The sequence below is a fragment of the Uranotaenia lowii genome, chromosome 2 (genome assembly GCF_029784155.1).
Source record: "Uranotaenia lowii strain MFRU-FL chromosome 2, ASM2978415v1, whole genome shotgun sequence".
NCBI classification, from domain to species: Eukaryota; Metazoa; Arthropoda; class Insecta; order Diptera; family Culicidae; genus Uranotaenia; species Uranotaenia lowii.
Genome location: NC_073692.1, coordinates 40,904,941 through 40,917,991, shown reverse-complemented (window position 1 = coordinate 40,917,991; position 13,051 = coordinate 40,904,941). Strand labels below are relative to the sequence as shown.

Sequence of the window (13,051 nt, the reverse complement as noted above, 5' to 3'; positions counted from 1 at the left end):
TATTGGCACTTGAATAGCAACATTTTGAGGGATCATATGTTAAAATTACTACTGTCTTCATTTAAAGATTCACAAAAAAAAAAATTTTTTTTAAAATCTTTTGGTATTTTTATTTGAAAATAATGTAGTTATTCAAAAAATCAACTAAATTATGCTTGATTTGTAAAAATTCGACCATCTGGAGGGTCAAAACAGCTTTCAGAGCACATTTTTTATATAAAATTTTACAAAAAATCAAATTTTGTGACATTAATTCACTCATTCGCGCTTTTGTAACTCAGATAGATTCCAACTGATAAATTTTAGAGTTTAAGAATCGTCTTATCATTTTCAAAGAAAAGCTCACTTTTTTATTAAAAAAAAGTCATAGTTTTCTCTTAAAAATAAAAACTTTTTCTGACGTGAATTCCCTCATTTGCGACTGTTTTTGTTCGCTTTTCAAACCAACTACATTGGATATAAACAAATTCTTTTTTCTACGTAATGAAGCCATGTTTTTTGGTTTCTGAACATACTAAAAATATTTCCAAAAAAAAATTATCCATATATTAAAATTAATCATTTTGTAAAAGTTGTCAAAAACAACACTTTTTTCAACAAAAAAAACTGATTTTCAAAATCATCTAAAAACATGTGTTAATAAACTTTTTTCTCTTTTTGCCGTTGGTTTCGTGTGATTTAAATCATCAAAGACAATTTTGAAATTTTTTGATACGCGAACGGATACAAATCACTTTTGAGCGGTACAAGCGCGTTGAATGTGTCATAAGCTGTTCGAAAAAAACTAATTCCATATTTGGATTCAGGTTACTAAAATTTATCAAAACCTTAACCCTCATCCGTCCCTGAAATTTTTAGCCGTTACAGTCCTGAATAAAAAAAATTATCTCTCATGTTTTCCAACCGAATTCTACAAAATTTATAGTTTGGGAAATCTCGCAACGTAACTCAAATATTCAGACAATATTAAGCTTCAACATTTTAGTTTTCCGTTATCAAAAGTCTAAGAAAAAATCCTATAAAACATGCTTCAGAAAAAGACTGTGGATCAGCTTAGAAATCCTTAAAAAATAATTCAAAAAGTTTTCGAGAAAGCGAGAAGTTAGAAGCTATAAGTTGGACATGATGTTATATTTTCTAGAATTTTTTTTAAGATTATATAACCACAAAAATGTTAATAAGTGGTGTAAGAACCGTACTTTTCAATCAATGAATCGTCAAAAATGTTAATGTCACATCAGATATATTTTTAAAGGAGGATTGAAAAGTTGATGTCATTTGGCATATTTTTGCATTTTTGAATTTTCGAAATACATAACACAGAATTTATGACGAATTTTCAAAGGTATCTGTTTTTCAAACTTTTTGTCAATTTGAATTTCTCAGATTTTCTAAGAATTAAATTCAATTTGCTCTAAATTTCGGGCATATTAACGCAAGATTTCCACAAAAATATTATAATCACCAGAGAGGTAATTTCATACCGAGAGCATATATTAAGCGCTGCGATATAAAGTATCGCAGGGTTTATATGATAACCCCACTAGAATCGGTCTAAAATTGGCTTTCTGTTCATATACTCAAAATCTAGTGCAAAGTTGAATTTGAGTGCAAAAAATCATAAAAATTGCAAATTGACAAAAAGTTTGAAAAAACCAACAATTGAAAATTCGTCAAAAAAAATTTGTGTTTCGTCATTTGAAAATTTAAAAATGCAAAAATGTGCCACATTTTGTCAACTTTTCAAATCTCTTTTTCAAAATTGATCTGGTGTAACTTAAACAATTTTGCCGGTTCATTGATTGCAAAGAACGGTTTTTACACCACTATTTTTACATTTTTTGTGGTCATGATCTTAAAAAAATTTAAAAAATATACCCTTGTGCAACGTATAGCTTTTAACTTCAGCTTTTTTGGACACTAAGTGAAATATTTTTGAACATTCCGTAGCTGATCTACAGTCTTTTTCCGAAGCATGTTTTTTCGTATTTTTTTCTTAGACTTTGAATAACGGAAAACTTAAATACTGTAGTTGAGTATTGTCTGAGAAACATATTTGAGTTACATTTCGAGGTTTCCAAAACAAAACAAAATCGTTCGTTGAATAAAAGAGATTTATTGGTTTTAAGGGAGGAGTGTCAAATTAACACTCAAGGTCTGATTAGGGAGTTTTTTTTGGCTTTCAGGGTGCATCCATAAAAAAGTAATGACTCAAAATTGAAGAATTCATTGAGGATCCCCGAAGAATTTATTTTTATTCGGATGCATCCGAATAAAGTAACAAGCCGCCAAACTTCCTATAGTGTCATATTGACACTCAAGAGCGGATCAGGGTTAAAACTTCTCAATGTGTTTCTGAAACTGAAAATTTTCAATGTTAAAGTGATTCACCCAGCTGATGATGGAATTCAATCGATTGTTCAGTGAAATCTGACAAATAACAGCGAAAATTGTGCAACAATTATCATATGTCTCTCAGCCGGGCAAATCTGGTAGTTTGCGTGAATCATATTTTTGTTCTAGTTCCAGAATATTATATCATCGAGGTTGACGTAAACGCCCATCAGTCATCAATCCAAGATTCTCTACAATTACACGTGCCGATGTCAATCTGCCCGTATCCGAATAACAGTCTTATGTGATTTTCTATATGGAATAAGATAATTATTGGGTGTCATTGTAGGAATGCAATTTTTCTCAATTTCTAGATCTGTCTCAGATAAGACAAACTTGCTGCTTCGCAGCAGAACTTAATTGACGGTTTTCGATTTCAATTGCGGTTTGCACTTGTTTAATGACCGCAGAAGATCGAGCTTCTCGTGCATATTTAGTTCGGGGCTAATCGAAACCGATTTAGATCTGATACTCCCAGCCCAGGCAGCGCACGGAATGGGTGAGGGGGCGTAATTAACCATTTATTATCTCCCTGCTGCCAGGGGTTTATTGTTTGTTTTGAGCGGCAAGTGTGAAAAACAGCATCCATTAGCGGTTTCGCAGATTCCCGTTTAAGGGCTTTCAGGAATTCAAACCGATACAATATGGAAGCTAGCTTGACAGACTGAGTTTCACACCATATGCGCATCGAGCTCGATCATCGAGTGAAATTAACATTACAGAGCGGGGCTTTTTGAATCAATTACTCTTTTATTGGTTTGTAGGACTGAAAACAGCTATTGCGCGGAAATAAATAACTCTTGGAGCAATTACAGAACTATAAAAATTATGATAATTACCCGTTGAAATCTCGTGGTATTTTATGGAGAAATTCCATTTTTTAAACTTTGACTTTCACTTTGACTTTGACATAACTTCAAAATCATTATCAAAACTTAACGTTCAAACTTACAAGTTTTAACAATTATGTACATGCATAAAGTTAATAAAAATTTAATAACATTATTTTTATAATTTCATTCAAAATTGGTATTTTAAATTTTTTTGTTTTATTTTTCCAGTTCCTTGTGGCATGTCGACTGTTTACCCACGCCATGATTGCCCTTATTTTCGGATACATCTACACCGGAGTTGGACCCAAGGCAAACACTGTGCTGGCAAACTATGTCTATCTGTACGGATCGATGTTGTTGGTGGTTTACGCTGGAAAAATGGCCGTTGTACTTTCCTGTAAATTGAAAATGACATTTTTCTTTCCATATTTGTTTTTTCCCTAATCGATGTCTTCTACTTTTCAGTTCCAATGGAAATGACGTACCTTAACAGAGAACACTTTAATCGGTGGTACAAATTGGGACCCTACTTTTTCTCAGTGCTGCTGTTGGAAATTCCTATTCAAGTAAAAAAAAACCCAAAATTTATTAATCCATTAAAAAAATCTAATATTCTATTTTCGAATATTTTAGATCGCCTGCACGATGCTGTACGTGCTGATCAGCTACTATCTGACCGGAAACTATCACACCTTCGATCGGTTTCTGCTGTTCTGTTTGTTCTGCATCGGAGGTTCGATGGCTGCCCAGGCGTGGGGATTCTTCGTTGGAGCAACGCTGCCGATTAAGGTGTGTATCGTATCGACTTTATTCTGGGCGATTAGCGAAGCAAACTGTCCTACTGAAGCGCCTTTCACGGTACAATCTTCCTTGCAAGAATGGCTGCTAGCTTGCGTACAATATTTGAGGTGTTGTGCGCATGTAAGGGTGGTATGCATTAGATTTTTTTCACTGCATTCAAATGTTTATTTCGTCTTAAAATATTTTTGTAGATGTTTCACATCGATACTCAATTTTCTATTCATTAAATGATTCCAATTTTTTTTCCGTGAAATCTTCTACCGTGAACGGTCCTAATTCTGCGCAGTCCCGAACTCTGCCCATTTTCATATTTAAACAGAAATATTTCAAGAATCTGATAAATTGTTCGCGAGTAATGAAAAAAAAAAAAAAAAAAAAAAAACAAAGTAAATGTAGGAAGCAGCCGTTGAAAAATAGCCGCCGTTAGCAGTACAGCTTAAGTGTTAAAAAAAACAAAAAGATCAAATGAAACAGTGTAAAACAGAATTTTCTGGAAATTCCTTTACGTGGAAGATGAAATCGGTAGCAAATTTTGAATAGGGCGAATGCGCCAAATGTGAACAAACTGAGTAATCAACTGGGTGGAATACGTTCCTACACCTACATTTCGATGGTATAAAGCTATTTAAAGAATACTTGGTTTTCGAGAAATAAAGGAATCGAAATAATATTTTTTCTGGGAGCTTATGGAGCTGTCAAACTTTGAACGCATTTTCTAGAAACAGCAATGTTGGCGCATTCGCCGTATTCAAAATTCGATACCGAAATCATTCTGAACATTGTCGTAACCGGAGGTCTCTACGCCTCAACATTTAGTTAAATTTTCACAATTTCTTCACTTTCACTGAAAAGGTGGCGGAAGGTTCCCAACTAACACCCGTTCTTTAGTTCAATCTTGTTCAAACTGAAATCCTTCAGATCAATTTAACTCGTTAACGTTCTTTCTCACATTCTCTCGTTTCATATAAACATACCAAAAATACGTGATGCCACATTTAAATCGATATTTTTGAACCCAACAAATATTTTTTCGGTATGGAAATCCGAAAAAACGGTATGAAAATCGTTATCATATGGCTATTAAAAAATTTTCGGTATTTATTCTGAAGTCTGTTATTTAATATTTTTTTTTAATGCTTTATAGTATTTTGTGTACTCGTTTTTTTTTGTATTTATACATTTTTATTCGTTCTTAAGAGTTCTTAGAAGGTTTATACTGTTCTTTCTTCTCTATTATAATTTTTAGATAATTTTTACAAACTTTGGATTTTCATAATTACTGCATTGATGCCAAAAAGGTGTTTGAGTGCATAAAAGCAAATTTGTAAAAAAAAAAACACTTTAAAGCTGTTGTGTTTGGCAATTTTCCATACGATTTTAAATAATTTGTATTTTTCTTCCGAACAAAATCTGAAAAAATCACTAAATATAGTTTGAAACATGAAAAATCGTTTCGTATTATTAACTCATGGATCATTTGCTTTTTAACTCTTTTGGTTCTGCGGGTCCTAGTTAAAAAAAATCGCATATTGAAAAGTTTTTGTGGAATTCTCTATTTGAAAAAAACCTGAAGCTTTTTTGTAATATTCTCAATCATTAAATTTCTTCATGTTATCGATTATCACATGATTCCTTATAGATGTAATCCTTTAAGAGTGTTCTTTACAAATTTTTTATGTTTTCAAAATTCTGAAAACTCATACATACTCAACCTCATTAGATTAATTTCCGCTGGCTATCTTGGCGCAATTATAAATATCTCAGGATATGTTATAGAAAACGACAGTTTTCCAACATTCTCAATGGAAAAATTACCTCCAAATTCCAACGGATAGTTAAAACTTTATTCGTAGACTTATCTTTAAACATTCCACTATCAAAATCAAAATACTTCTTTCCTTTTAAATTTGAGAGTTTCAATTGAAACATTGAAAAACGTGCACTTATCATGAAAGCATCAAGTGTTTCTTACTTAGCTAATTCCAAATAATATAATAAGGTCGTCTTCAATTGAACAGAAACCCAATACTTTCGATAGTCTCGCTTACACTGAAATATATTTTACATTTTGTATCAAAATCTCCAAAATCGATATGAAATCTGGATGTTTTGTCAAAAATCGGTATTCGGTATATACCGATTCTTGGATAAAAAACCGAAAAATCGGTAAATAGGTGTGGCATCTATGCTCACAATTCTGTAACCTATATTTTCTCTCTCACTTTCGTGAAGTAATTGTAATTTTCTCTTTTTACAATGATTTTTCTCCTATCTCTACACTGATATAAATCATCATATAGTTGTTATTCCAATTATCACCCATATCATATCACACATCTATTTCTTTTTTTATATAATCATTTATTACTTCTATTCACATGACATGACTGCTAAAAAACTTGACAAAAAAAAAATGGATTTTCAAATTAAAACAATGATTTCTTTCAATGCGCAGAATTTGTATATTTATGTTCCTAATGCGCAGAATGAAAGCACCGAAGAGAACTGATGTTAAAGCTGCAAGGAATTGAATGCAGGGAGTCAGGAGTTACAGTTTTCTAATAAGTTTTATGAAGATTGGGTATCCGAAAAGTTGTTGGGGGTTTCTTGGGAATCCTTTCAAATCTATATGTTTTGTCGTCAAAAAAAAGGGAATCTGTAGAATCAGATCCGGCGAAGAACATGATCGCTCAATAAATATTTGGTAAACGAGCTGCAGGAAAAAAGCAACTACAAGTTACATATAGCAAGTGTAAGAAATAGTCAAAAAAAAGTGTCACATAATTTTCAAAGATCCAAGACTTGAATTGGCCCTTTTTCTTAATTCGCAATACTTCACTAACCGTAAAACATGCTTTTTAATACATTTTAATTAAATTAAATGTTTGTCTTACCAGTACGGAAGTAGTTTTATTTGGGTGCGCGTAATATGGGACATTCGCCCAGAACAAGGAATAAGTAGAAAATAGTGCGCAAAATAAGGGCCACTTGCATTTTTTCCAAATGGTGCAAATAATCAACCTTTTTGCTCCAGAATTGAGCTCTTATTATTTTTGCTGTTGAGTTTGTTAGTTAGCCCAACTGTACACGAAATTTTGAGGAAATTCATTAAAAGGTAAAATTTTTATAATTTAAAACATTAAAAAAATTCTTAACAGCGCACAATAAGGGTCGTTTGCGGTATTAAGATCGACAAATGAAGATATCTAAAACAACTGTTTCACAAAATTCGGTATAAAAATCATTAAAAAACATAAGCTTAAAACTATGCAGCGTAGAAGTCTTTGAATTGGATTTTTTTTTTCTTCAAAAATGTAAAAATGTTCTCAAGAAGCTTTAAAGGATAAAATTGGTCTGAAATTATTTTAAGCCGAAAGCGTCTGCGATTAAACTTCTGTAAAATTTGAAAATTTGGAATATTAATATGCTTTCGAAAAAGCTTTGTTGTTATAACATTTAGTTGAACCCAGAAATTTCTTGCATTCTTAGTTGGAAACATTTTTTTTCAATTTGTGGGAGAATTTCTAGAAAATGAAAATTTTCATGTTTTATGCTTAAATTTGCAGTTTTTCCGGTTTCCTGGTGAAGGAATCACATTCCTAATTTTTTTCCCGGAATTGCCGGTTTTCCCTTAATAACAAATCATGTTTGTAAAGTGCATTCTTCGTTTTATCCAAATTTGTTTTATGAAGCCCTTCCAGACCAACCTGATGATATATTTTTTTAAACTGGGTATCACAGCACATTTCGCAGTGTCTCACTTGTAATATTCCTGGTAATAAGCTTACATTAACGGAAAATTGTGTTCTATATGCATAAAAAAGCACACGATGCTTTCCAACATTTCAAATTCCAATATCAAGTCTGATACCCAGCGTATTTTGGCATTTTGGTAATGATTGGCTTTTATTTCAAGCTTTTGAAAAAAAATCTACGTTGGCTAGTTTGCACGGATTTTCAAGTCCAATGAAGGTACTTCTTAATAACTGTTGCCTACTTTTAAACATCCAATTTACAAGAAGGTAAACTCGAGTAACATAATAAATTTTACTGTTACGATACAAAATCAGTCAGAATTAAATTTTAAAATCAAATCTTTTTCCTAGTAAGTCAATAATAAGTTGTTTAAATAGATGTTCCTTTTAATTAGAAATTTTCTTGAAAATGAATTTCAAGCAGTCTGGTTTACAAATTTGAAATCAAAATTTCCGGACATAAAAATCAGTGTAAAAATAGAATACATAAAATATGAAACCACATGGAAATAGGAATAAAATCCGAATTCTAAAATAAATTTCAGATCATGTCAGAAATAAACCATGAATTTTGAAAAAAAAAACAATTTCAAATGTGAAATCTTGATCACAAAAATAATGAACGTTAACTTTGAACTTAAGAGAATTTATTCAAAACAGATACCTAGTAATTAATTGAATTTAATGTGATAAATAGAAACAACTAATAAATTTTGTTTCAAGTGTTCCAACGATAAAATTTCTTACTTTGGGTATTATTTTTTTATTCGAATTTCTCCAGATATCAAAATAAATGGTTAAAAACAATTATCTTTTCCGTTCACAATGTGAACTTCATATTTTTTAAATAAAAAATGTTCAATCCATGATTGAAAATTTATATGTACTGACAAAGTCAAGGTTGGAAACAGATAAAAATGGAATATCGAGCTTTATTTAAAATACAGAAAACATAAGGCTAATGTTTTAATATAGTTTGTGCAACTTCAATAATTTTTCGAACTTATCATAGATTGTAATCAATTTAAAATTATAAAAGTATGAGAGAAATTAGGATCTTATACGTTGTCGCCGACACTTTAAATCATGAATCCTCGAAGGGACAAAAGACAATGTTTTTCTAATAAAAAATATTAATTCATAGGCTTCCAAAAAGATTATTGTGTACAAAAAATTTCAGAATTGAGATACAAAGAAAAACTTTTTGAAAAAAAAAATTAATGGTGGGACTTTAAATTTCGGAAATTTGTTTGAAAAAAAACAATGAAATGGAAAATATGAGTTTTTTAACATATTTTTTTTTTCAATAATAACGTCTTGCCATTAAAAAATCTTATTTATAATATTTAATAGCATTTTTGGTGCCTATGTTTCGAAGGTTGAATTGGAAGCTTTTAACTTCCTGAATTGAGTCTTTTGTCAGATTTCATCTTTCAAATCTTTGTTTTGATAATGTGTATTTATAAGTTCAAAAATGAATCTGACTAGATTTCATTGATAACTGATGCACCAACAAAACTACTTAAAAGATAAAAAAAAAATATTCTGAATATATTTGTTATTATCCATTCAGTCAAACACCAATAATTTGAGAAGATATTTAAACTTCAGATGTAGAATGATTCAAAAAAGTAGAATTCTACCATTTTTGAAATTTTTAAAAAAAATCATAACAATTATTTATGACATTAGATAACTTAAGTAAGTTCATGTTAAGTTTTTATTTTTTTACAAATTTGTTAAAGACTGAAAATTTATTTAAAAACTTATCCTTAACAGTGTCGAAGTACGGCAAGTTTCGACGCTGTTTTGAAAACTGTATCGAAAAGTATTACTTTTCTAGATTGATTTTTTCGGTAGGAAAAGGCCATTTCACAACCAAACTCCGTCACGATAATCAAACATTTTAGAGCAAGTTCATTCGTGTTTGGAAAAAGTGGTAGATATTTTGGGACTTGTAGCACATTTTGAAAATTTTACCATGCAAAAATGTATTCAAGCGCTTTGAGTGTTGTATTTTCTTACAGAACTGTTTCTATTCCAGCCGTATGTGATAGAAATATTGCAATTTTTGCATTACAGCATGCGAAAATAGAACACGTGTTGTAAAAACACGAGTACCCAACACAAGTGAATTTGCTCTCAGTGCAGAGTTCCAAATAGTTTTTTATGTATCAAGTTGCAAAAAGTGGATTTTCTCATCACGAGTCGTTAAATTATCCTACGAGGCTTGCTTGATTCGTATCCGAAACCAATCTTATATGGTCTGCACAACCACTTTATAAAAACTGATTCATTTTACCCTTAAAACTCCTATTTCTCCATATCTAATATATAAAGATGAGTTGGACTATATATGTTTGTTTGTTTGTATGCACCTTATACAAATCCACACCGCTGAACCGATCAGCTTGAAATTTGGTTCAAAGATGTAGTTGAACCAGGGTAAGGTTTTTGTAATAGTTCTGAGCCCCTCCCACCTAAGAAAAGGGACCCTCCCATACAACGTTCTATTTTATTCTCACGAACCAAAAGTCATGGCACCCATTTTGGCAGCCGATTTTCGTTTCCTTTGGCGGGGTTTTTTTTCACCATCATTATGGGCCGAGCATTAGCAACGACCATTCAAAGTTCACGTATACTGGAAAGCAAATCAAAGCTTGCTGATCATTGAAAATTTGAAAGGGGGAATTTTGGCGGGTATTTTTATTCCTTCTTCTGTTCTTAGCACGTGGTACTGGTAGGAGATATTTGAATGCAATAATGAGCCTACATTTTGGATTGAAAAATACAACTAGCCTGTTAGAAATATATTGAATAGAATTGTAGTGATTTTCAAAGTGCTCCCTACCGCCACTGGGGTGCTTTGAGAGTCTACATAAATATGCAGTGAACTGAACAGTGAACAGTGAATTGACTTCTTCAGCTGAATGAACCGATTTTCATAAATTTCAGCTTTTATGAACCCACTATTGTCGAATTTTTAGAATCGCTCATAGAGAAAGAAAAAAATAATAAGATTCAGAGTTATAAGTTGAAGGCCTCGATTTCAACGCTTTTATAGCCGTCGTGGAATTTTAACGGGGGATTAGAAAATTGATCGTGTATTATCTGGAAAAACTTTTGGTTCCGTTGGAAACAAATCCATTACATGAAACTTTAATTAATTAAATCTGAGGTTATCAGTTTTATGCAGTTCTATTTCTTTGGCCAATTTATAATTTTTGAGTCAATTTGTTCAATTCTACCATCCAATTTAGATAAATCTTATAGTAAAACCGTTAAGTACTGCGAATTTAAACAAATGAATTTTAAAATTGATCACACTTCACAAGCATCAATGGGATGAATGTCCAAGAATAGGAACATTGAAATGTATCTCACATATAGAATTAGAATGGTTACTTCGGTTCAGAGGTGGTTTGTTTTCAAAAACTTCAAAAAACTAAATGTGGAACTTTCACATTTAAGACCAAGTACTCATAAAACAGTGTGAAATTAAAAAGCGAAAAAAGTACACAAATAGTTTAAAACATGCAATATGAGTCTTCAACATGGTTTAACCAGATTCGGATGTTTATTTAGAAATTTCAAAGTAAGATAAAGGTAATATACCATTGTACAGGGAGATCATCCGTCTTGAAAAGTGGAATGATATCCAAAAGAGAATTTTATTAGAGGCAGGATGGGAAAGATATCAAAACAATTTGATCATTTGAAGATAACAAATAAAAGTCCAAATCTTTTCAAGCTTCCTAAAAAATGGTGGTTGAAAAAAATGTTTATCGTGATGAATAAGCTTTCAAGGGAAATTATTTTGTATGTCTTTTTATTTAAAGCTCATACCTTTAATTTTTTCTATAATATGAAAACGATAAACACAGTGAATAATCTCAATAAAAAAACTGAAACAATGGCCAAAGATGCGCAAATTGCTTATAATGATGTAGTTTAATATAAAAATTCTAAAAGTCAAACGACTCATTTTGATTTACGTTTTATGTGAATCCGAGCATAGCCGGATAAAATCAGCTAGTGGTTTATAAATGAATACAAGATGTAAATAATCATATTAAAAATTCTTTTCTTATTCCAGCTCGCCGTTTTCGTGGGTCCCATTCTGGCAGTTCTCTATTCGGTGTTCGGTTTTTGCACCAAATACGTGGACATAACGCCCCTCTTCAGATGGATGTGGCACATCAGCTACTACCGGGCCGCATTTCACGGGGATCCTAAACTCGGTCTACGGCATGAACCGGGAGTATCTGTACTGTCCGGACACGCAGATGTACTGTCACTTCAAGAATCCGGTCCTGTTCCAGAAGGACATGGACATCGAGCACGTGGATATGGAGAAAAACTTCATCCTTATTGTGTCTATCATTGTCCACCATGTACATGTGCACGGTATTTGTGCTCTGGTTACAAAACTTAACAAAACGATAATCCCGTTCCATTTTTTTTTGCGGTACTTTTAAGCAAAAGTCGTCTGGAAACGATTTTTTTTTTAATTTAAGATTAGATTAACTAACTATAATAGCATTCGATAGTTGTCTGTTAAGGTTTTGCCTAGATTCGATCCTAACCGAGTGATTAAGTCAATGAGGGGCTTAGCTCGGTCATTGAATGTCGCCATCTTGCCAGCACAAAGGACTTTTCACCTAGTTAAACTAGTTTTTTTAATGAAAGCAAGCCACTTCAGATGTGAGAAAATCTGTGACTGAGACATGGAAGGGTGAATGGCCGCGTTGGGATTTTTTCGATCCCCTATCCCGGATAAGATAAGCGCAGTGAGGACATAGGCCAAGTTTGATACGAAAACAAAAAAAAAAAACTAGCGTGATGTTGTTGAAGGTTTATTCAACTCGAATTACTACTGTTAGAGGAATGCATATCAATTTTGCGAGCAAGAATACTTCGTCTGTGATTACACGAACATGTAAGCTGTTTTGTTTCGAAAACATTACCCCCCCATAGTTAATGGGATTCGATGTTTGTACCTAAGAATAGTTACCAGTAGCAAGTAGTGCAATATACCTATACCATATACGAGAATGTATTTCAGGGAGACCCAGTGTTTTTTGGTAAGCAGAACGAAAAAAAAAATGTGATCCCCTTTTTTGTAAAAACAATTGGTGTACAACACTTTCCCCTTTTGGATATTTTAATAATAAAAAATAGATAATAAATTGTTCATTGTTTTTTACTTTCAATCACCATCTCCTAGAAGACTCGTAACAATGTGCTTTCTCATTTTTCAATTTCCGA

At 32.0% G+C, this 13,051-nt stretch overlaps 1 protein-coding gene across 1 annotated transcript in view; it reads left to right on the top strand.

Moving 5' to 3' along the window:
- LOC129741306 (ATP-binding cassette sub-family G member 1-like) overlaps positions 1–13,051 on the top strand; it is a 188,419-nt gene that overhangs the window by 164,267 nt on the left and 11,101 nt on the right. The window contains 5 exon segments of the mRNA XM_055733029.1: positions 3,456–3,624; positions 3,693–3,793; positions 3,861–4,016; positions 11,880–12,008; positions 12,010–12,204. Of these exon segments, the coding sequence (XP_055589004.1) occupies positions 3,456–3,624; positions 3,693–3,793; positions 3,861–4,016; positions 11,880–12,008; positions 12,010–12,204 (750 nt within the window).